Source organism: Bombus pascuorum, chromosome 4 (genome assembly GCF_905332965.1).
Source record: "Bombus pascuorum chromosome 4, iyBomPasc1.1, whole genome shotgun sequence".
NCBI classification, from domain to species: Eukaryota; Metazoa; Arthropoda; class Insecta; order Hymenoptera; family Apidae; genus Bombus; species Bombus pascuorum.
In genome coordinates, this window is record NC_083491.1 from 17,449,796 (window position 1) to 17,476,465 (window position 26,670).

Genomic DNA, 26,670 nt, shown 5'->3' on the forward strand with positions numbered 1-26,670 from the left:
TCCTGCTGCCGGCAAATTTCCTCATTCATTCTTTCGAACCTTTGCGACAAGGTTCTCTTTTCGAATTTATACCATAACTTTCTGATGGTCTGTCATCGTGACCAATGGGTAATTGCTTCCGGAGACAGCCTGCAAAGCGATCGACCAACCATTTTTGCGGCTGTGTTTTTTGTAAACTATTTAATTACAATTTGAAGCAAAACATGTACATAAAACGCAATAATTAGAAATTTTCATGATTTCTTTTGTTACGTTTGCAAAGTAAAATAAGTGGAAAGAAAGAGACAAACGCGAACTTTTTTTGTATTCGAGGTACAAGTAATCATTGAATTTAGTTTGAAGTTGCAATTCGTCTGGAAGATTTTCCACGCAAAGTAAAAAAAAAAATATTTCGTGGACGGTTAGTGACGCGGTAATGGGTCTGACGGATACGAGTTTCGAGGTACTTTTGACCCTGTGGCGGGTTCTCGTCGTGGGAGTCGTGTGGACCGAAGAAGCTTGTGGTCACTGTAGCAGTGTCTTGTCGAGCCACAGCATCGTTGTTCTCGCTCGTTAATCATTTCGGAGAGGTTATTTGGTAAGTGAAAAGTACACGATCTCAAGTATTCAACGTCGATTATAATTTCTATTGGTATTCAAGAACTTGACTTATTTGCTAATCTCTTATGAATTAGATTAAGATATAAAAATCATGCATCTATCTGTTAAAATCCAGACATTTTGGGAAATAATTTGTACTTTCACAGAAACAAGGTCATAATTAATAAAGGAGCTAGTATCAAGAAATAGAAGAATATGAATAATAAGGAGGGAAAATTTGAATCAAAGTTACCAGATATAACTGTCTCTGGTTATAGATTTTATTAATAACAAAAAGAAATAAACAGTAAATTTATATTAAAAGAAGATTTGAACATTTGTATTAATTATTACTAAATAATTTACTAAATGATAATTTTCATTTCTTTGCTATATTTCTCAAGATTTTAGATAACATTTTAACAATTGTATAAAGGTCAGTATAGGTATCTTTTATTTTAAATATTGTATGTAACCTTTTTTTAAATATCTTCTGAACATAACTGCAAATTCCTTTCATTACTATCGTAGGAATATTACTGTCTGTTATCTGTTGTTTGGGGAACAAGGGGAACAAGGGGAACAAACAACAAATTTGTTGTTAAGGAAGAATATGGAAATAACGCGATACATTTTCCTTATGATTTATTATAGGTGCATACATATTAAATTTATCTATTACTAAGTTAAGTATTATTTACTATGGTATCTTAAAGTATAAAAAATGATTGAAAATAGATTTTTATTTATTTTATAAATGTTACGAAAATAATCTGGTAAAGATAAAGTTTATAAACAGAATAAATTCGAACAATTATTTGAACGGATTTGACGTTAAATACTTATATTTTTCATGGTCGTTTGTGGTTTCAACAATTATTTCTTATACTCTCATATTTCAACATCTAATTCGCTTTTAATAAATAGGTATGTTACGAAGAATTCTATACTAAAGGATATGTTTTCCTTGACATATTGACATAAAATCTTAGAAGTTGTAATAGAATGTAGAAGTAAAAATGGTTTAATATTTGGGATTCTATTAAAATATTATGTCGATGAAATAAAAAGATCAAAATGGTGGCGTTATACTATTAAACGTATTTATATATACATATAATAAAATTTTAAGAATGAAATTCTATTTTCGTATTACCTATTGCATGAAAGTATTAACATTGCTAATTTATAACAAAAATTGCTAATTTAACTTAGCTATGACTATTATTCTTTTCAAAGAGTGATTGCAAGGCGATTTCGCTATACCTATGTATGATAAAGAGAAAGGGAAATTTAAAAAAGGAAAGACAACGAAATAAGTCCGCGCCGTGTGAAACTGAGAAAAATATAATGAGAAATGAATATGAAAAATAAAGTATGAAGGAAACTATGATCGATTAATTGATGATATTCCTTTATATGAAACGCGAAAGTGTTTTCTTGAGTATTATTTGAGGAATGATATTAGTTTGATAGAAAAGTTCAGTCGCTAGATTTTGCTCCTCTATATGAAACATACATTTCAATCGTTAAAACGTAAACTGTAAATCAATGATGTAATATTGCAGAATTTTTAAATAGATAATGTTGCTCCATAGCAAAGCGCTTCCTAAACGTTGCATCTTGTACGAGTATTAGAGAGAAAAATTTGTTACAGAGGCAGTTTTATAGGATTTTCCAGACAGATCGATAATTTATTCATATCTTTGTAAAACTTTTGACAGAAGGAAAATGTTTAATATCGAGAATTAGGTCATGGAGTTATTGAAAGAATATGTTAGTAATAAAATTTAAAAATTTAACAACGATGGAATAAATGAACTGTCAGATAAGAGGAAGAAAATTATAAGCAACAATGAATATTATATTGAAGATTAATTAGAAGAAATTTCAGTTAAAACAATTGATTATTTTTCATGAAAAAATAAAAAAAAAAAGAAAACGACGGAATTGTGCGATCAACCTAATGATATAATAAGAACAGGAAAAGAAAGACACGATCTTGCAATGTTACCTTGAATAAAAGATAGAAGCCCTATCCCCACCGGAGTTAGCCATTCCGTTTCTTCGAATTTGCACACCTTCAACGTTTTATCTCCCTCTATTTCTTCAGTGCATTCGTGTGTCACCGTTTAAATCTTGAGGAACACGCGACGGTTATGTTTCGTTCGCTTTTTTCCGAACAAGGCTGTCTTTTCTAGATCTCGAAGCTGAGTACGTGCCTTAGATTTGTTTCTCGGTAAGATATTTGTTTCATAATGTTTGATTGTACGCGCCTGTGATTAAAACTAGTTGCACTTCAACGTCTTACTGTGTAATTCTATGTATAACGCTAGACTCTGTGAGATGACCTGGTGCGGGAAACAATTGTTTTTATCGTTGCAATTACAATTGTTATTCAGTGTTATGTGTTTGAAATAATTCTCTGTATATAAATCATTTAATATTATAGTGAAAAATAACATTTATAATTCATAATCATTAAAACCATCGATTAACGATAATGGTATGTGCGTTTTATTAAATTTTAAAAACAAATGGCGAATTAATGGCTAAAATTGATTCTTTCGTTAAAATTTTAAGTATATTTTTCTTATAGATATCATGCCGGACTGTCTTAATTTTAGTTTAGAACACATATTGCAGCTTTTTTATGTTCTAAAAGAGAGAGTTTTTTTTTATTGAGTTTTGTGTTCTAAACTAAATACTTCAGTGGTATTAAACAAAACTCTAATCATGGAATTTTCAATCAAATCGTAGTCTTTTTGCAGACTTTTTCATGGGCTTGTTGTTTTTTAGTTTTCTTTTAACGTTGGAGCCTATTATGCTAATAGTAATTTCATGAATACTATTCACTGAATGATAATTTTATAAATAGTAGTTTTAGCCCTTCGCATTGAGGATGATTGCTTTATTCGTTTGTTTAATCTCGCGATGGAATATATTTTTCATAAATATTCCACAAAAGCTATACTAATTTTATTCCCGTTACTTATTTCATTTTGTATTCATTACTCAAATCTTCAATAAATAGTTAGAACGTATAATATTCCAACTGGTTTTTGAATTTTCTTCATGAAACCATTTTGCGAATGTCGTATCAGATCAGAGAACCATAATGGGCTTTTTATCCAAATAAATTGAACAAGAATAAAATATAACGTTTAGAGGATTACAGTCTAAAATTAAAAAATAAACGAATGTAATTGAAATTTAACAACTTTGGTATTTCACATTTTTCGTGAGCTTAAAGATGAATTTAATATATTACTGGCGATCGGTCTACTTGATTTTAAACGACTTAAAGACTAATCTGAATGAAACTTTAGTAGCCGTAACAATTTAGATTAAAAATCAGTAGAAATAAAAGCATTATTTTTCGTCGCACCTGTTTACAGAGACACCAAATGGGAGATACTAATTGCGAGAAAGAGAGAAAGAGAGTTCTATCGTCGTTCGGCAATAACCGCCGAATATCAATTAATCGGGTCGATCTATAGACAAGCATGGATCAGTGCGTGTGACAGAAAACCCCTCGTCGAGAGTCCCCTCGAAGCCGGCACCGCGGTCGCCTTTGAAATATACGCTGTTTATCCGGAACCCGTCACCAGGGCACAATGAGCCTCGCTCGGGGGTTAAGCGTTGTCGCCTGAAGGGCTATCGATAACTTGTCGTCGCCAAATTACACGTGACCGCACCCGCACGCGCCCGCACGCGTTTCCTCCATCCACCACCCTCTTTTCTTCTACCACATCCACCCTGTCACCTTCTTTCTCTCATCTTCTCATCGTATCTTTAATCTTTTACAAAACATAACATTAAACTGGTGTATATAAAATGTCCTTTTCTCCAAATAAAACTTTATACTTCTTTCGAAACATTATATCGTTTAATCAAAGAAATTTTCATGTAATTCAATGCACTTTCCTAACGATGAACTAGTTCCATTACCCTATATTTATAAGAATTATCTTTTAAAAGTCGAAAATTCTTATTTACGGCTTCCTTTTTCCTTTTTTCTTTTCTTTTTTTTTTTTAATACGACCGATAGTTAGGATAGAACAAAATGTGATGGATGGTATTGGTTAAACTTCAGAGAAACGACAAATCAGATTTCGATCGACGAAGAATTAGTGAACTTTTAGATACGGACATTTTGGAAAAAATCGCCGCGGAACGAGGACCCATTGTGCTTGTCAACTCGGTCGAGATATCCCTGTCTATTCGATGGATTTCGATTTGTTGCTGTATTTCGTATCAGGATTTTCATGGAGTGCGTCTCTTTGTCTCACAATTTAAATCATCGACGACTGTATCGGGTCGTTCAGAAAATGTGTAACCAAGTTTGAGAAAATTTTAATTTTTTTCAGAATTTCAAAACTTTTTTGCGTAAGCAACGTGATTTGAATGTTTAGAAACATGCACATACCTTTATTAACGTTTAATTTCACTCATGGTTTCTACAAATTACAGATCCTGTCACTTGTCAGATCATTTTTCATCCGATCCTCTTAAATAATTTTCTTCCAATCTCATCAAATATGTACATATCTCTCCAAATAATCCAATATTTCGATAATATTACATGTTTGCTGAAATTTTGTTGATTAATAAATTTATAAGTATCAAATAGTCAGTAGATAAGCCACAAATCGTCAAATTTTGTTTGTTGCTTGCTTCGCTTCCTTAATTCTGTAGGAAAAATGATCTTTAACGAATCAATTCGTTTATTACAGAACGGTGAGACATGTCGTCAAGGGTGGTGAAAAATCATCCAAAGATGAATGGCGGCGTTGATGGCAGGGAGACTTGGTCCGGCAAAGTTGACTTCCTCTTGTCTGTTATTGGATTTGCTGTCGACCTTGCCAATGTTTGGAGATTTCCTTATCTATGTTACAAAAATGGCGGTGGTGAGTATCATTAACATTCTATCTTTTTCTAATTATGTAACTACTATTCATACATATAATCGCAAGAAGCACAAATGGACACAAAAAGCGTATTTTTAACTGTAATGCTTGGTTTCCTTTATATCAGATAATCCAGATATTTCTGGATAATTATATACGTAGGAATAACAAGAGAATAATGCTTAACAACGAATAGATCGTTTCTAATCGTCAATACTACACATCACGCTTGATCGACGATCATCAACACGTTTTCAGCGATTAAAAACGAATTTTGCAATCTCGGTAATTCTCAAAACAACGTACATTGAATTTAGTTAATAGGACGTAGGTATATAGTATATAATATTTTTATATTTAAAATATATTAAAAGAAAAATCAAGATTTGATTTTTTTCTCCAGATTTATGTACTACTCGGGTTGTGAAGTAACGATTACGAAATCCGTGAAATATTGAAGATATTGAAAAATATTTTCAAAGATATTAATCCTGTCCAAACATCCTGTTATTTTATCTGATAGCGTTGCAAGGCGTTATTTCGTAGTTGCGCAATAGGGGATGCATCAAGTAATGCATTCCGGCAGTAAGGTAACATCGCGTTAACCGGTCGACTAATTGGCATTTACCTCGTGGAAAATGACCCTGAGATTTAGATTTCACTCTAGGCTTCTTATCCGTGAAAGCATCTGCTGCAGGACTCAAAATTGGCCTAAATTAAAGCGAAAGAGCAATTTAAGAGTCACGCACCGACTCGGAAGATTACAGCGTCCACGTAGATTTAATTCTTAGCCCTAGTTACATCAAGTTTTCGATTTAGTTTCGATGTCAATCATCTCCTATATATTCTGTTAAAGCAAAATTATACGATCGATTTCATTTAAAGAAGCTTAAACGATCGTGATATTTAGGAAAATATTTGAAGTGTCTCGATATGAGCGACCTTTTGTTCCAAATTTTTTTTTCAAAGAACATTTTCTTTCTTAAAACATGAGCGAGATTATTACGTAAAAATTTAAATACCGTAACGAAATAAAACCGTATTTTAAACTTATCACTTGACTATGGATATCTATGCAAATCCATACCTTTATAGAAAATTGTTAATAAAGCGGGGGATCTGGAAAATAAATTGTTTTTTAAACCTGTAGCAGATTTTTGTACTATTTATCTTGCATATTCTCTATGTTTCATATGTTTTGCGTATCTTTCTTTAAATATATATTTTTATCATACTTTTGTTATTTACTAAGAATAAGAAAGTTTGTAAACGTTATTCACAATTTTATCCATTCAGTACAATCGTTAAATATCATCGAAAAAGTCTGATGAATATAAATGGAAATATTAGAAAAAAACCGTGTTGAAATTTTAAGACGACAGTTTCACTTTCAAGGCTACATTATGAATCGTAATATAATGGTATTGTACTATATTCTACGAACCTGTTTTACTTTTATTTATCACATACAAAGTTCGAACCCTTTAGTTTTCTTTTACAAAGCTTCTAACAACAATTTCCATAAGCAACTCGCAGCGACTTTGAAGACCGAACCCAGCGATGACGATGACGATGACGACGACGGGGTCGATGACGATGGCGGCGACGACGTTATTAGCTTTTGTTCTATAGAGTCTTTCGTAGGAATACGATTAGGACCAGCTATCAGCGATACGGGGCCTCCTCAAAAGCGGCTGCTAACTCAATTAAGAGGAGAGTAGGGCGCACCATTAGTACCGACAAGATCGGTCGCTAATTTCCAATTACCTTAATTAATTATAATTTCCCATTCGGGCCGGCCTTTGATCATGGACGTTCGCGACGCCTCTGTCTGCTGCATGACACCGTATACGATCCATTATGTCCCATGATTTTGCCCTGTGTTTCGCGCTTCTTCTTTGCGAAAATTTACAAATTTTCCACATACGGTTTTGTTGTCATCATTTCCTCATTGTAAACGAAACAGCTTTAAACATTTGTGATTCAAATAAAATAGGTTGTGGATTGAACTGAACTGTGCGAATCGATTTTGTACGTTTATATCGCCGGATCGACTATTATAGATTTGAAAAAACAATTATCCTTGCTTAGAACAGGATCTGCTTTTACATAATATGTTGTTAAACCTTCGACTCAGTTTTAGATACACGTATATGGGAAATAATGGCATAAACGTTGAACGATTAGCTTCATGATCTATGAGTCAATGGTCAAATTGTTTCATACATAGAAGCTGTAATTGGTATTTGGAATGTTTACGCAAAAAGTTAAAAATTGTACATGTTTATCGAATTTAGAAAATATGGAATTTTGGAAAGCTTTTTGAACTTGAATTTTACTACGTATAACGAAATCACACACTCACACACACATAATTTAGGAAATCGATCTTCTAGGAAACTAAACTGGGTATAAGGAAACTTTATTTTTCATATTTCTGATTAATTCTTTTTATAAGGAAACACTTCCTTACGTAATAGATATATGGTTATATAAAACTGTTTCATTTTATGCTTCAATAATGATTACTATATTATGTATACAATATATGATTAACATTAGAGATTGTGTAGGTTTCACATTTTTTAATGAAATACCGTGACTCATATGTATACTCCTGTCCTTAAATTGCAGAACTCATTTAGTAAATTTAGATTAAAGATAGATGAATGTTATACATAAAATGATAAGACGAAATTGAAGAAAGATTTTGTTATTAGAATAAATATTTTATGTATAATTTTCAAATGGTCAAGTACAAAATGAAAATGTACTTTACGTTCTAATTCACTTATTTATAGTTCCATGAATCCAACGTGACGGTTTAAATAATGTATTTTTTCGTTGGATACGCATTGAGAATAAAGTTTTTATTCTCTGCGGTTACAGTGACTGCATTTTGATCGAATTCCTATCTTTTGTATATTTTATCGATGAATATTCCTTATTTGCTAATGAAGCACAGTGATATCTCAAATCTATTTTACATCTAAATTAATTTAATTGAAAAGTAAAAATTTACTTTAAATCGGTGTATTTTTATAAAACAGTAATGAAATATTTTCAATTAGACACGAATGAAGCGAAGGGAAAAAAGGAAATTGAATGAAAAAGGAAGAAGACTAGATACTGTGTATGAATAAATTCAGCGATATTTATAATTTCTTCCTACTCGAAATCCAACTTTTGATTTCAAAAAGCTTCATTGCAAAATGTACCGAAGTTGTGGGTTCACCATTTCAGAAAATTTTTAGAATGCGAAAAGCCATTAATATAAACCTTTCAAAAGTCACTTTCATCGACTCTATAAATTGAAAAATACAAAAATGTTAGAAATACTATTTTTTAAGTTTACCTTAAAATTTATTAATATTTATATGATCTATGTGCGATGAATGAACTTATAGAAATAAAGCACTCGTTCTTTGAGAATTGGATCATTTTGGTTTCTGCGTGGTTTATATTGTTAATGTACCATTAATACTTGATTAACGAATGTAATGTGCTTAAATCTTGAAATAAAGTCAAAGTTTGAGAAAATATCTTGTATACACTTAAATTTCTCAAGTCATTCGTATTCAAAGTATTAATGAGTTACTAAAATCTAGTTGAACCCAAGTGCAAAGTGTCGGTCTTTGAAAATGGTTATATCTTCAAAGGACCAAAATTAAACGGAAATGTTATTCAAAGCCGGGCATTTGTTCATGACATACGGAAGAAGTCTCTCTCGATGCTACATGAATATATACATTGCAAGGAAATTAAGATACAAACGTTTATTAATAAAAATAGTAAAGAAATATAAACATAAGATTATTAAAGAGAAACAAATATAAAATTAAGACATAATAAATTCCTTAATAGATTATTAAAGAATTTTAGTGAAAGATCATTATCTTAACTCGTATGTAAATATGAATAAAGCAAGTTTATTACGAACTTGTTATGAAGCTATTACGACATTAAAGCACATTGCAATTATTTAAACAAGTTTGGTCGCTTTTAATAGTTCTGAGATTTTCCGCTTAATGTATGTTGCAATCGATTTCTAAGAATTTTTCTATATATGTACGCTGTTCATGTTTATATAGTGTGGTATATCAAATATAATGATACGTCTCCTAACCATACGATTAGAAATATAATCGGTGAATATCAACACATCATCAATCTTTAACGAGAATAAGGAGATTTGAATATGAAAAATGTTTGATTGTACGTTTTCATAAGGAAACTTACGATTAAAAACATTACAGTTAAAATAAATTGTTCACAGATAATTAATCGAATTACATAGTTTCTTATATTTAATAATATACTTAATAAGTGATTTTCTAATTATGGATGAAACATCATATGTATTTAGCATTTAGAAACGAAGAGACACGTATTTCTTAAAAATATTTTATTCTCATAGAAGCACTTTACTGAATTTTTGTCTAAACGATTTGTTAAAATATAATATTTTTTAAATAGTTAATATCTGTATTATGTGGTATTCAGTTTATCTTCGATGATCTACGAAAACAAGTTCTAGTAACTTTATATTATTTCCTTCAAAAACAGACAAGTCCATTTTTTACTAAATATTAAAGTTTCAATAAGTTTTAATTTTCGTTATACAAATGGACAAAGAACATTCGAAAGCACTTGCGTCGAATTTATTCGTCAACGAGAAATGAGAAAAATTCATCACTGCAGGGCATAAGAAAAAGGGAATATCCTTATTTAATGCGATTACGTCTCCGTGGTTACTAAGAAGAATTTATTGGGAAAAAACGAAGACGGGCAACGAGTAAGAATGTTCAACATATCTGAGGAAATTTGTATCCAAAACATAGAAGAGATTGTCTATGCATGTTCCTGATTTTTAGAATCTTTGTACAAAACATGTGCAAAAAGAAATATTATTTAAATACTTATTATAGATACATTGTTCTATTTAAATAATGGTTAATTTAAATAATAAATACATACTAAATACATACTAAAATTTGTTGGAGTATGCTATGCATTTACTATATATTGTTTACCCTATTTTTACTTTTTTATACAATTTTGATTTCGTTCAAATACCGAGTGCTATTTAAGAATTCATGATACTTGTATTTGTTTAACCGTTTGATAAATCAGCTTTATCAGAATCACCATTTCAGCTATTGCCTTGCTACATTTTCAAAAGTTCGCTATCGAATTACGTACCTAAAAGCACCTTGCTGCCACTGGTGCTCTAAATATTCTGCAATTCAGTTATGCAGCTAACACGATGATGCGAGTGGCTCGCACATCACTTTTTTCCTCGCTCTTCATATCGGTCTCTTGTCACGCGGCAGATGTCATCAAAGATGATAAGAATCCGGACGTTTCCCACAGTGCCTGTAAATAAATTAAACGCGTTCAATTTTATCAAAGATATGAACATGATTTTCTCGTTTTCTAATGAAAAAACTTGGTGTTATTTTATTCGTACCTGAATACCACCATACGTGAAAGTATTTAAAAGTTTTTAGCGTTCAGACATTTCTCCACTCCACTAATTACAGTTTTAGAAATTTTTATTATATCCGATTATTATTGAGAAAGTTATTATTTTATTATTTATGTTACACTATATTTATGCTTACAGGTGCTTTTCTGGTTCCATATTGTATAATGTTGGTGGTAGGAGGAATTCCGCTGTTTTACATGGAACTTGCTCTGGGTCAGTTCAATCGAAAAGGTGCGATCACTTGTTGGGGTCGCCTGGTGCCACTTTTAAAAGGTAAGATTCTTTTCTTAATTATCTTGATGTTAATTACTAAACCGAGAATAATAGTAATAATATGACAATTCTTCGATGACTCATGTTTTTAACGCTTTAATTTTATAAATTTCGTAACAGAAATTTAAAGTATATATTATATCAAAGCTCGCAGAAATTTTTGTTTCTTACCATTTATATTGTATAATATTGTATAATAAAACAATAATCAATTATACGAAATACGCATTGAAAACCTAAATAACTGAACACAGGATATTTCGAGAAACCCCGTCTAATACCATCGAGCTTAGAAATAATCGCGTTAAAATTCCTCTTTCACTTGATTCTCTGCACTGAAAAGATCAACAATGGAGGTAATAGCATCACTGTGTGCGATTACTTTTCTGATTGACTCTTAGAGGACAGTTCTGGAAACGTTTCAAAGCACTTTACCGTCATCTTCTAGGACGAGGAACTATGCATTAGGCACGGCCGGTATATTTTCTTTTCTTTTGCTCTACATCGTGCTATACGGTACATTATGTAACGCGTATAAATCCGGGAAAATCCGAGGATGGAAGACCACTTGAGAAGAGCCTCCATTTCCGTCGATTTCCTGGATCGTGACGATTTCACCCAGGATCGTCGTGATGATCGATGGGAATGCAGGATTCTTCTTGACTCTTGTCTTCTGCGCGCTTTTTCCTTCTGATCCGCATCGATGAACGACGTAATTGATTCGCCGCTCAAGACACATTTCCCACGGGATAATGGAATATTCTCCGGCTCAGGAATCAGAACATAGGACACGTCCTCCGAGATTTTTAATCCTTCTGAAACGCGAATTACCTTTTTACTACTTAACTATATATGGAGAGACTTATCGTTCTGAAAATTAAACGAATCGCATCCATTCTACCTTTGGTCACTGATATACTTAAATATAGTTAAGTATTAGTGTAGTAAATTAATATAAATTATAAACTGTTCAATGAAATTTATTTATCCAAACCTCCAAATTTTATCTGAAAATAAAATCAATTTATACCTAAATATTTTATTAAAAATTCAATATAAGTTCAAAAATTCAACATAACAATCGAATGTTTGCATAGGTATTGGGTATGCAGTGGTACTAATTGCATTCTACGTCGATTTTTATTACAATGTCATCATTGCTTGGGCATTGAGGTATTTCTTCGCCTCATTCTCCAGCCTTTTACCTTGGACTACTTGTGACAATCCATGGAATACACCACATTGTCGAGCCTTTGACGCTAATATTTCTTACACATTCGACAATATGTTTGGTTCGCTCGATTCGATAGAACCTAGTAATTCCTCCCTATTAGCCGAACATTTGGGTAGAAATTCAAATCAAGGCTACAACAGTACATGGTACACGAGCGCTGCTCAAGAATATTTCAAGTAAGTTTTATCCTGGATATCTTTTTTTGCGTTAAAAGCCTGGATTTTCTATATTGCTTATGCTTTGTTGTACATATATTACTGATATTTATTGTTTATGAATAGACTGCGAATGTTTATACATATACATTTTTTTATAAAAGATTAGTAATAAAACGGAGCCTGTATAGCAATTTGCTTCGTTTTCAGGCAATTTTTTAAGGCTATATCATATACTTACATATTTCATAATGCGTTTATCATATTTAAAAATCGAAATAATCAAATATTACGAAATAAGGAGGAAGGCATGTTTTTGAGCAACTAATTCGGTAATTTTCTTGACAGTCGAGCTATTCTGGAACTTCACGAAAGCGAAGGTTTACATGATCTTGGGACAATTAAATGGGATATTGCGTTATGTCTGCTGGTAGTCTATCTGATTTGTTACTTCTCTTTGTGGAAGGGCATTTCTACTTCTGGCAAGGTAAACTTTCTATAGTGTAAATTTAGATTTCACGCCACCTCTAGAAATAAATTCTTAAATTTAAACAAATAATTCTACAGTAGAAATAACTGTGAAAGCAGTATGAACAAAAATGTTACTTCATCTTTTTACCATTGCTTTAGTCTTTTTGTTCACGTTATAACTCTTTCTTATGACTATTGTTGGTTAATCCTAACTTTTTTGTGTTAAAACGTTATGGTTTAGTTAGCTATTATCAACAATCTAAGATTATCGCTCCATCAAATAGAACGATCAAACAATTTTATTCCTTTGTTACAGGTGGTTTGGTTTACGGCTCTATTTCCTTATGCTGTTTTACTGATCCTACTTATACGAGGCGTCACGTTGCCAGGAAGTCTGGAAGGAATACGCTACTACCTTAATCCGAATTTTTCTGCTATAACAAAAGCTGAGGTAAATAGAATAACGTTACTTCACAATTATTCCATTACAATAACTTTTGATGGTCATCTTATAGATATAAATCAGAAATAATTTGACTAAAACGAACGAAACGTACATACAGATATTATCAAATTTATGTAATAATAAAAAATATATTGAAAATAATTTATACGTGATTGTACATTGAAATTATTACGCAATATCGTAGTTTCACTTTTGTGGTTTATCGTGAGTTTGTCGACTCCGCCTCTTGAATTTAGCGAATCGCTTTTTCAGCGGATGATCGCGGCGTTATGAAATATGTAGCTATTTACAGTAGTCATGGAAAAGAATAAGAATCTGAGGGTCAGCAAGCTAATGCACCGGCGTAAGAGGGTCGAAAAAATCGGATAGTAAGAAAAATGGGAAAGGGAGAAACGTGCCGAGTTTAACCGACGACGCTGAAAATGGAAACTCTGTGTACCTGTCATAATGACCATTAGAGTTCGGTCCAGTCACGGCCATGAAATCTCACGTTCTCACCCTCTTGACTCGCAAGTGAAATGCATTTTTCTCTGGCGACTTGAATACCGTTTCTAGATCGCTCGAGTAAATTTTGCACAACGACCGAGAAAAATTTGTTGATTTCTAAAATATTAAAATTTAAACGGCGAATCGTTATCTCTGTATCTTCCTTTCTCTTTTTTACGGAGGAAGATCTTTAAAAGGAATAAATTTGTCGATTACTTTTACGACGCAACATAATCTTCTGGAACGAAAAAAATAAATCTTTCTTTATTAAAGAAGATAAACTGTCTTTTTTGAATTTTGACTAAAATTTCCATTTCAATTGTACAATGGAGACTATCTGGCGATTTTTTCTGAGAATGCTTAATCTCTATTTAGGTGTGGGTGGATGCCGCAACGCAGGTGTTCTTCTCTCTCGGACCTGGTTTTGGGGTGCTTTTGGCTTATGCGAGTTATAATAAATATCACAACAACGTTTACAAGTAAGTAATATGTGTGTAATTAAGTATATTTCATTTTTAACTAGTTTTAGATAGTGAGGTTTTACAAATAATGATTATAATAAATTATTTAAACGGCTTCGCTCCTTTATTTACTATAAGTATATTTTTCATTGAGAACGAATGGATAGAAAATTAGCTTAATATGAAAAGATACTTTTCTCTTTTTTCTTAATCTCGACTTAATAAAATAAAGTCTTAACTTTTCATAAATTTTTTATTTGAACGCGCTATCATGAAATAAAACTGAATTAGAAAATAATGAAATTTCACTTTTCAACAAACGAACAAATTTTTATTCTCATTAAATTACATAAAATATTCTCAATTTTATTATCCAACATTTATAATAAAAATCGTACACTTTTATCTAAATATCTATAGATTTTGATTGAATACATAAAAAATAATAAATTTGTGTATTGATAAATGTAAAATTTATTTGTCGCTTACATGTTTTCCAGGGACGCTTTATTAACCAGTTTGATAAACAGCGCAACATCGTTCGTCGCTGGTTTTGTGATTTTTTCTGTACTAGGGTACATGGCTCGAGCAAGTGGCAAGTCCATTCAGGATGTAGCGACTGAAGGACCTGGTTTAGTGTTTATCGTTTATCCTGCTGCTATCGCTACTATGCCTGGATCGATGTTTTGGGCGCTCATCTTTTTTATGATGTTGCTTACGTTGGGGTTGGATAGCTCGGTATGTCGCTATTCACATAACTTCTATTCATTATTGTTAGAAAAAATACAGAAGATTTAATGAAATATTGTTCTATACAATTAAGAGAACGAGAGAACAGTGTGTAATTAACTTCAAAACTGTGATTACATAAATTATCATTCCTTGTGGTAATGTTAGTTGTGTTAATTTTAATTACTTAATTAATTTTAATACTCTATCGCGAATACCTTACAGTGCAATATAATAATTCAATTATACTATATGTATAATCAATTCTCTTTTTAGAGCATAATCAAATCTTTTCTTGTAGTTCGGGGGCTCTGAAGCGATAATAACTGCTCTTAGCGATGAGTTTCTAATTATCGGGAATAATCGCGAAATTTTCGTCGCTTCGCTTTTCACGCTATACTTCCTCGTTGGTTTAGCCTCGTGTTCCCAGGTAAGATGATGACTATAACGCATTTCATGAAATAATTGTAATTAACTCTGCTACTTCGTTTGGATCATTTTCGATCTAATCGTGTTCTTTTTATCGTTAAAAAACTTCTTAGCATAATTGATCTTTACATAAAAAATTATATTTGTTATACACAGGGTGGCTTTTACTTTTTCCATCTATTGGACCGATACGCAGCTGGCTACTCGATGTTGTTTGCAGTTTTGGCGGAGGCGATCGCTGTTAGTTGGATCTATGGGGTAGATAGATTTTGCGCAGATATTAAAGATATGATTGGGTTTTCACCTGGAATCTACTGGAGAGTCTGCTGGAAATTCGTTGCTCCAATATTTCTCATGGTATATCTGCTACACACATAGCTTTATATCGTATAAAACATGCATTGTAATTGGTACTTTCCTTCTAACTTTCGCATAATTAGTAAAATAATACACATGTACCGCAACCTAATATTTTGTTAAGTACAAATTTCTTTCAATTTTTTCAAATTTCTACTACTCGTATTCCTTTCGAAAATGTAATCAATCAATAGTCACAATTCTCCATTCCTTTTCTACATGTCCTTTCCCAAAAAAATTAGTTTTTTATATTGTTACAGTTTATCATCGTTTACGGTTTAATGGGTTATGAACCACTGACTTATGAGGATTACGTGTACCCTGTCTGGGCAAATGTATTAGGCTGGTTAATTGCGACTTCCTCAATTGCCATGATACCCGGCATCGCAATTTATAAGATCGTCGTCACGCCCGGCAGTTTCATTCAGGTAATATCATGATTTTAATACTATTGATTTTATTCCCTTTTAGCGTTTTCGTCGTAACGATATCGTTTAATATACTATTTTTTATGCACGATACGGGCTAACAGAAATAATTTACATACGATTTCTATAATCGACATATTGTAAATGACAATATAAGCTCTATCAATATCATCAAAGTGGTCCTTGTGGAGCGTAGAGAGTTATAGACACACGATAGATAGATGTACGTAATAAATTACAGAGATTGAAAATTCTGACCACTCCCTGGAGAGATACTCAACAAAGAAACGCAGATTTATCGTCGGTGGTGAATGGCGCGGTTCGTCGTAGTTTTATCGCAGATCAGGATCTAAACGTAACAAAGGAACAACAAGACTTGACCAAAGAACAAACAGAAGTGATGATCCAATCCAGAGAAGGTGTTAACGGAGATCCACCTCCGGAGCCAGTCTAGGACAGTGCGGTTGTGATTTTGCACGGTGCCCGGTTCCAAGTATATCTTTGCTAATATTCTATCGTGGAAATATAGTTTTATTCAAAATTATTTCCACTGAATCACTAAAACTTCGAACGCACCCACTTAGATTTTACGATAAAAGTCCTTTCGTATACATTCTTTACTCTCTGAATGATGAGGTTTCGAAATTTGGCGTACTTTTGTGGCGTTGAACTTTTGAGATTCTTTGGACAACAGAAAAGGAGCTTTCCGTAACGGGACGCGATGTATTCACGAGAAATTTCCGAAACAGACATTCCGATGTCTGCTGTGAATCGTGTTAAGCTCCATCGTGTTTTCGATTGTTTCATACCCACACTAGTCTTTTAATGCACTTGACTCTTTTCTTACCAATAACAACGCTATGGTATATCTGTAGTAAATGTATTTTGGTATCCAAATACGTGTAGAGATTATCGTATTTTCGTATATATATATTATTTGCAGCTTACAAACTTTAAATGAAACACAATTTAAAGGTAGAAGACAGGAAGAAGAATTTAAATTTGATTATGAACATAATTATGATACAATTGAGTGCACAGAAGGAATAATTTTCTTCGACAATCTTTTTTTTGAAATATATCAATCTCACAGTGTATTATTATACATATATGTTACGGACAAAAATCTGAAAAGACAAAACGCATTTTAATCGGTTAAAAGCCGAATCGTTTAATTCTTTTAGACAATATTTGTTATACACAAATAGTCGAGAAATTCTTCCTTAGGTTTGCAGAAGCACTAGAAATATTGGAGAAAATAAGAACAGCTTCTTTGTTTTCATTATAATCTATCTTTTGGCTGATTCACTATTATGCTTTACGCACTTTGTGCAGTTACAACGCAATTTTTCTTACCTTTTATGTTATCTGTAACATATATGTAACTTCTACCTAGATAATTTTTAAAACAAATTTAGAAATTTCTTAAAATGTTCAAAAGAACACATTGCAAATGTAAAACACGGCCCAACCTGTAAATATTATAGGCTTCATGAAATTTCCTAGATAAATTCATTAAATAGATCATGAATATTATTCTAGATCTAGTAAGTACAAGGCTGTAATTATCTCGAGCAAGGAAATTTCTTGAATAGCTTTAACATTCAATGAAACTTAATCTTTTATCGATTAAGAATGTTTCGAAGAAACAAAAAGGAAGAAAAGTTAAAGCCTTCGTTACATAAACGTTAAATCTATAAAATATAAAATATATAAATATATAAAATAAACATAAATACATAATTGATAAAGAAAAAGAAATGATTAAATAGAATTTATAGAGTATATTTCATTCGTGGAGTTGCCAATTTTATCGTCCTTTGGAAGAAAAAGTTTCTAGTATCTTAACTAGTATCTTAACGTGTCTTAACTTTCGTTGTATTCTGATTGACAATATTAATTCTGCGAGCATAGATATTCTATAAGGTTAAATGAAAATTTCACGATGAAACTTCGATACTACTTTCCTATAAATTTAAATACTGTTTAAATTTGATGAACCAAAATTAAATTTTAAGCTGGTACACTCGTACGATGTAAATAATATAAATCTGGAAAGCGTATCGCTAACAAATTTTCAGAGAAAAATCTATGGAATACAAATTTATTCTTATCCAAGGGGTTTAGTGGAAAAATGATACGAGTACACTTTTTTTCTGAAAATAAAATAAATCTAAAAAGGGATACGTGGTATCTTCATTTATATAAAGGATTTTGTTTATTAAATTTCCAAGGCTTTATAAATATGTATGGTATCATTTTAATATAATACATTTTAATTTATTATCTGTAGTTATTAAATTTATAGTATTAAAAGATGTTGTCATTTGTATCATTTTTCTTCCGAGCCCCTTATTTGTTAATAAAGGGTTAACACACGTTTTACATTATTAAAGCGTTAAAGAAGTAATCTGTTCGCAGATCCAACTATCTCCATTTGATTATTCGAATGCTCTTACTTCGTCTGGTTCGACCGGACGTATATGCTGTGTAGACTATACGCGAATTATAATCACCGATCAGGTGTAAAATTTTACATTAAAGAATAGTGAATTTCAAGCGTTATCGAGAAAATGTGTCATCGTTAAGAAACAACCACGCTTTTACCCATACAATATTTAGTACAGTCCAATACTCGTATAGATCTGGATCATTAAGCACGTAAAATGCCATAAATTTATGATTAAAGCAACAATAATTTATGTGAAAAGTGAGTTATATATAACTGACAGCAGCAGATTACGTTAAAGATTGCGCTAGAATGTATATTATTAAACTGCGGTTACTTATATAAATTCATATTTTTTATGAATAGAACTAAAAGAATAGATACTAAATACGGATTTGTTTTATCTTCGAAATGTACTTTACTTTGGATATTTTATATTTGGATATTTTTATATTTTTATTTTTGAGTTTTTATATTTGGATGTTTAAATATTATATATATTTTGTGCATTTTTGCCCGCTCGCATTTCTCATAAATCCATTAATATCTGCAGTCTATACATAATGTGTCTCATTCTTGAATGCTTTTTTTTATACGCAGGTCAATCGTCTATGATCATTAATTTCTAAACATTGTTGGTATTTATCGTTATTTTGATTTTTTGAAATATTATCATTTCTTATGAAACTATTTCCTTTTATTTTCTTTGTTTGATCAGTATTATAAAAAAAGATAAAGATGTTATAATGTAATAATTATGGATGATATAATTACTTAACCCTTCTTTCATAACATTACTATTCCAAAGAAAAATATCTATCAAATAATTCTTTAGAGTAATTTTCTGTAGACTTTGTCTCTTTATATAGAAATGTTAATTTGTACAAAGTTACGTTTGTCTATCTTCGTAAAGGCGAGAATCGACGATACGGTAAATAACTAAGTATGTTAAGTATTTAAGAAATTATCGTCGTAAAATTGTTAGAAGATATTCTCTATGTGCAGATACACATATATGTACCATATAGTTTATAGTTATTGTTGTTAGATGCAATGGTACGTATGTATGTATATTTATATGCATATACATATATACACATATATATACAGGGGGAACCGCCAAAGGCAAAATTTCCAAATGTCTTCTTTAACTATGAACATTTGAGAAAATGTCTTAAACGATTCGAAGAATTTTCCGAAGTGAAATTGATCTAAAAACTTTGTAATTCTTTTGCGTAAAGAATAGATTGAAAGATGTTTCGTTTATATTCTTCGATTTGTAAATGAACGTGAAAAGATCATCATAAACTACAAAAATTACCTACACAATTTCAAGATGTTTAGTAAAATAAAGATTTTGAAAAAGATTGTTTTAAGACAATTCGTTCGTATTCGTGTTTCGAAAACGTGAGAATTGTGTCGTTGACATTTTTTAGGTTCTCGATAATCAAGAAAATTATTCGAATGTTCCGTTTAAGACAAACTTTCCTGTTCGTATATAATTGTATGTTATATTTTATACATCGCATCCGAGTTGTAACCACAGCCATAGGTAGCAGCTCGGGCCTTGTTAATACAATAAATAAATAAATAAATAAATATCCACAAAAGAGACTCAACGATTGCCTTCTAAACAAAATAATTTTCGTTCGTTCTCTCAATCCCTTATCATTTTTACGTCACATACGACCTTACTAATATCAGTATAATATAAGTTTAAGTAGTTATGAGAGACTGGGACTAGTGGATGCTAATGCATTCTGAGATATAATTGTGGACAAAGTACGTATCACCTGGCTGTCGAAACAAGCAAAACCCATATAAAAAGAAGACTAAAAAGAAAACATCCTACTGACCTCACTAAAGAAATAAAGTAAACAAACTCGAAGATGGTATCCTACTGGGAGGTAGCCATCCACATGTTATTTAACAATAAAGTTAGAAAAATGTACCAAATGTCCAGATGGACAAATTGTAAAGTACAAATTAAATACAAAAGAAACTACTTTTATTTTATTATTTAAAATGTGTTATATTTATTTGGCTTAAAAATGTCATACTTATTGCGTTGATTAAAAAAATATTTATAAATCTCATATAATTTCAAGTTTATCCTGTATTTAATCTGACATCATATATCTGTAAACATTTTCCTTAAAAATTTTTAAAACTTTCAAGTCTTCAGTTAGTGCTCGGTTATAAATTTCTGGTTGTTGACTTACGATTCTCGTTGAAGCGTTATACTGCATCTCCCGGCGAATACGGTCGAACATTTCCTTCCAGCCGAATTCATTTGCACTAAGCCTTCAAATTAAGCAGTGTACACAGCAGTGACACCCACAACAGCACAGTGTCACGTTACTCCATCACAATCAACGGAACGACCAGGTAAGCTCGTTAATTGCATCGCCATATTCCCGCCATAATAGTGCCAAACGCATCAAAAATCAGCTCCTTGCGTAGAAAACGAGGCAGCGTGCTCGGCCGATTTACTAACTAATACTAACAGTACTACGAATACCCTCTTAAGGTAATATCGGAAATTTATCGACGACACGTGGAGCCGGTTCAACGTAGCGGCGCATGCGTCATAGGACGTTTCGAATCGAGGGTGACTCATATCTTGTTGTGCCACAGAGGATTAACACAATTACGACGCACGAAATGTAATAAACAAACTCTGCACAAAGCAATATCGCCGCTACGTGCAACCGTCAACCGAAAACAAGTTCAAACCTTCCGATATAAATAGACGACCATGCTCTTGCACGTAAAATAAAAAAGAGAACTCGAAGACGAAAAATAAAAGATAAAAACAAAGAAATAAAAAGAGAGAATTTATTTCTTAGCACTTGGTTTACACTTAGCACTTACAATTCACTTCTGAACTCCAGACGCGACTTTTCAAGACTGAAGCTCTTGCAACTACTTGACTTTCGGCGGAATCCGATTCTTTTTCTTTGTTATCCCTCAATATCCCCACTATCCATGCGTTTGTTACGCGTTCTGGAACATTCGGCGAAAGGTATTGAGGGGTCATTAGGCACCTCGCTTCGGTGACATACATTGTTGCCAAGTGTGCCAAGTGTGCCATCTTTATTTCCGTTATCAACCCATCGGTTCCGAGATGCGGACTGAGATGTGGTTGATGTTACACTCTCCAGACATCATCAGTCGAACGAATCAGTATAGTAATTACTATTAGTATCGAGTATCCTTGTAACGAATAGCATCGAACGAACAACGCTTACGAGTAATTCTGTATTCTACATTTAAAATATTATTAAATACACGTCGACGAAATCAACTTCTATCGTCATTATTTTAATCAACCAACATGTTTCACCGTCCACCACAAACGTTATCCAGGACGAGTTAGAAGAGCTCAACGAAGATAAACACGCGTACCTAGTCTTTTTTTTTTCAACGTGGGGAAATCCTCTCGGACGCTCCGCCGCCCTCAGGGAGGCGACGGGGTAGTGTCGGACTCAAACCGACTAAAACCCCACGGTGGTCGTCCTGACGGTTGGTAGGAGTGCCTCGGGACCCCTTGCGAATTACTGCCGAGGCACTCATTCGTCTTCTCCCTGATGGTGTTATCGGAAGTCATCCTTGGTTGATTGTTGACTCCTCCTAACGCCACGCTGTCTCGGCCGTCATGCAAGTCCGAGAGGAGGGGGGGGGCAGAACCTCCTCGGCGTAACGCCACTTTCGATGGATGTTGTCCTCTCTCCCTTTCTCTGTCGGCACGAGCATGACTTGCTCGCAGTAGGAGCGGACGGCGATGTACTCCTGTTGCCCCCTTATCATGGCTTCTACGATCGCCTTGGGGGCCAAACTCTCGCCGATGTGCTCGGTGAGCACCTGCGTCATCCTGTACGTCAACAGGAGCCCGCCGCGATCTCTCCAGGCCTCCCAGTTCGGTAGAACCTAAGCTCTAATAGGCTCTAACGGCTCGATAAGGTCGTACCGTATACTCGGCGGCAAGCTGAATGCGCTACCGTTCCCAGGTCTCGAGTCTTGCCTCCTCCCAGACGTCGCGGACCGACCAGCTGGCGGAGGGCGTAACCCCGCCCGAGCACAGGCCCCGCAAGTGATGGTACACCCATTGGAGCGCTAGGACCTGCAGCTCGAACAGAGGAGACGCCGCCAGTGTCACACATTCAAGACGGCCACCCGCTCAAGAAGAACCGCTCGCTCAGTAACCGGATAGACTAAATACCCTGCATGCCACATCTATCGAAACAATAACTAAAAAGGCGCTTCTGACACACACACCCGACGGTGGCCCCTCCAAAGGGACTAGACCCTCAATAGAAAAACCCTCCTAAACTAGCGCTCGAATCAGTCTGTTGTAACATTTCAAACCAGTCTGCTCTAACATTCAGAAACATTCTGTTGTAACGCTTGAACCGTCACTCTGTTGGATTTCTATAACTTCATTGTCGCATACGAAGTTCAATTTTCTTCACCCTATTCGTGAAAGAATTATTTCGTTCGAACCGCGATGCGAGGAGATTACCGGCGATCCGTTAATTTCGCGATTTCTGTGTCTCCGACGTGACACAAGCACAGACGCCGAAGTGTAGGATATGGTCCGATATACCCTGACTATTCAGATCGAAGAGCAGATCACCTCCTGATCGTACGAATAACAAACCTCATTGAAAGCGAGTGACCATCACCCCCTGTAACTTCCATAAATAGTGGATCATCCGCAATCTCTGGGCCGATGGTAATAAAACTATCAGAACTACCTCTACTCACATTCGACGGAACCATCGAAAATTGTAATTCTTTCTACATCTTCTCTGCAATAATAGATCGCAAAGGCCAATTGGCATCCGTACAAAAGCTACAGTATCTCCGGTCCACCTCAACGGGAAGAGCCACGTACTGTATTCAATTACTGAGTACCACGGACGCTAATTACACCAGCGCAATCGCCATTCTCAAGAAAAAGTTCGATTGTTCACGACACGTTCATCTACGCCAGTGGAACGCGATTCAAAATTATCCGAAACTGATTCAGGAATCACCGGAAGCCTTGGAGAATTTGGTCGACACGATCAAGCAGCATCTATGCGTGTTGAAGAACTTAGATGCACCAAACACGTCAGACACCGTTCTTATCTGCATCATTCTTTCCAAGCTATGCCCAGATATCATTCAACAATGGGAACTCATTCAAAAACATGCCTCCGTATACGCAGCTATTAGATCTTCTGGATAAAAAGAGCGAATTGCGCCATAGCGACCTCCACGGTAACTCTGGCAAGACGAGCGCCGGACCAAAACAACCCTCTGAGAAGGCGCGCCACGGGGGCACGTATTAACCGCGACACACTCTCCTTCGACATATCTAAGCTGCCGGGGACCGCACAGAATTTGGAATTGCCACATTTTCAAGGCAAAATCCATCAGCGAGCGCCTTCCAGCCGTCAAGGAAACAACCTCGTGCACCAATTGCCTATATGGCGGATGATATATGGAGATTGGGTAGTTTGATTACAGAAATAATCAGGATGCTTGCTGTTGCAACTGTCCAATGTATTTCAAATCAATTTCTTAAAATAAATGATAACGTCGATAGACGTCCTTACAGGAGATTTATTCCGCTGAAGTAAATTGCTTGTACTCGACAAAGACTCGTAAATGCTTTCGTGTTGTAATAATCGCCTACCAAATTGTATTTTCGTCCAGTCGCGTGGAGACGCGATCGCGTTGAGGCGCGTTAACGGGAGTCGTAAATTCCCGTTACGATTATACGAATCGACACCGCGAGCAGGGCGATCCCCTTATTTCCTTTAGGATAATAGGGGTGTTCGTTGTTGAATAACTGTAGTCTACAGTTATATAATATAGATATATTTACACCAAACTTACAACACTTAGAACATAGACGGAAAATGTTTTGACGTCATCGGAAAGTACACTGATTGACCCGAGGGTTGATAGCGTTAGCGCGTTGAATACCAAGATCGTGACTGAATAGTAGACTTGACTGCCCGATGAGTGTTAGAGCAGTAGAGTTGACTATCCGAGGTGTGTAAGAGCAACATACTTGACTGTCCGAGGAGTGTAAGAACACTAGACTTGACTGTCCGCAGAGTGTTAGAGCAGTGACTTGACCCATCTCGTACTATTTAGGAGGAAAGCTCGATGTGGGTGTACCCTTTTTGAATTAAGAACGCGGATTCGTTGTTCACACTTTTCGGTAGAAAAGTGAGGGTAACGATCCGCGATGCCCATTGGTTATAGCCAATGTTAATAAACAACATACGAGAAGAAAGTCTCCCGCAGATGTGGCTCATGGGTGTCCTTGTTCTTGGGAAAAACCAGCTGTTTCGCGGGGCACATCGGCTTCCTCCGTAATTAGCAAGAGTGTGCAACAAACCCAAGGACCGTTCAAAGGACCATCCATAAACCGAAAATACTTGTGTGAATAGAAGGTAAGCTGGAAAGATTCGGTTTATGGTGGTTCCTTGGGTTTCTTGCAGGTCAGTGTAACGAGGGGTGGGCCTTGGCAGCCAGACCGAAAGGGACGTCACACGGACCATCTCGCGCGACGTAACACAAATGATTACTCGTATTATTCGTAACTCATTGACTAACTAGCGCTCACGCTCATGTCCGCTTATTTATACTGGTCGGGGGAGAGTCAGAAAATTCGAATTCATGTTTGATCGACGGTTGCACGTAGTGGCGGCATTGTTTTGCCCGGAGTTTGTTTATTATTGCGTTTCATACGTCAAGGCGGTGTCAATGTTCAGAAGCAAAACAACGACATGAGTCGCTTTCGCTTCGCTTCATCCTATGACTCATGCGTCACCTTACCTACTGTACTTTCCATCACGACGAAGTCCATCAACTCCTGATCCAATAACAGAATATCGTCATCACTACAGTCTACGAGACAACAAATGTTGTAAGTTATTGTAAATATATATATTATAGAACTGTAGACTACAGTTTTATTACAAAACAAACACCCCTATTATCCCACAAGAAATAAGGGGATCGACCTGCTCGTGGTGTCGATTATTATAATCGTAACGGGAATTTACGACTCTCGTTGACACGCTTCAACGCGATCGCGTCTCCCCGCAACTGGACGAAAAAACAAACAGCAAAAAACGTAAGCTAGATACAGTTAAAAAAAATGTAAACACCAGTCGGAACGAATCGTCAACAAGCCATGTTATCACTTATAACAGAATCGCAATATTAGAATCTTTTTTTTCTGTACGTGGAGAAATCCACATGGACACTTCGCCACTGCGGCAGCAGCAGAGCAGTGTCGGACTCTTACCGACTAAAACTCCACAATGGCCTGTCTACGTGTGTGACAGAAATACCCCGGGATCTCTTGTGAATTACTACCGGTGTAGTCTCCGCGTTCTCCGCTAGAGGAGACCATCGACCCTAGCGCCATACCCCCTGCTAGTTGCGACCAGTTGGGGCAGCAGTGGAGTGGCCCTGTACCGCCTGACCGCCATCACCCAAAACCCGCAATATTAGAATCTACAGACGATTCTATGGACGTAGTTGAAACATTGATAAACCAACATACGCATAAAGTTCCTCCTCCCCCACCAATCTTCATCGATGATGTCATCGACATTCAAACAATGATAAAGTCTATCGAGAAAGATATTAACAAAGAGGATTACAAACTAAAAATTAAAAATAATCAAGTTGAAATTCTGCCGACTAATCCAGACTCCGCAAATTTCATGGCAGCGTTTCATTACA

General features: G+C 34.5%; 1 protein-coding gene across 2 annotated transcripts; it reads left to right on the forward strand.

Annotated features, from left to right (window-relative positions):
* The first annotated feature begins 17 nt into the window (after positions 1–17).
* On the forward strand, positions 18–18,381 carry LOC132906426 (sodium-dependent dopamine transporter). Of its 2 annotated transcripts, none has more exons than XM_060958604.1 (12): positions 18–577; positions 5,316–5,489; positions 11,116–11,250; positions 12,348–12,660; positions 12,988–13,126; positions 13,427–13,561; positions 14,438–14,541; positions 15,024–15,261; positions 15,554–15,682; positions 15,838–16,038; positions 16,299–16,466; positions 16,708–18,381. In XM_060958604.1, the coding sequence occupies exons 2-12, from the start codon at positions 5,327–5,329 to the stop codon at positions 16,918–16,920; spliced, it is 1,938 nt and encodes a 645-aa protein (XP_060814587.1). In that variant the 5' UTR covers positions 18–577; positions 5,316–5,326; the 3' UTR covers positions 16,921–18,381. The 2 variants fall into 2 exon arrangements, with proteins under 2 accessions (XP_060814587.1, XP_060814588.1); XM_060958605.1 differs by lacking the exon at positions 18–577 and adding an exon at positions 2,708–2,818.
* Positions 18,382–26,670: the final 8,289 nt, after the last annotated feature.

Bases quoted from the DNA above. Each gene is read 5' to 3' on its own strand.
- LOC132906426 (XM_060958604.1), top strand. From the start codon at position 5,327: ATGTCGTCAAGGGTGGTGAAAAATCATCCAAAGATGAATGGCGGCGTT. The intron at 14,542-15,023 runs GTAAGTAATATG...CATGTTTTCCAG, and splicing joins TATCACAACAACGTTTACAA to GGACGCTTTATTAACCAGTT. The intron at 15,683-15,837 runs GTAAGATGATGA...TGTTATACACAG, and splicing joins GTTTAGCCTCGTGTTCCCAG to GGTGGCTTTTACTTTTTCCA.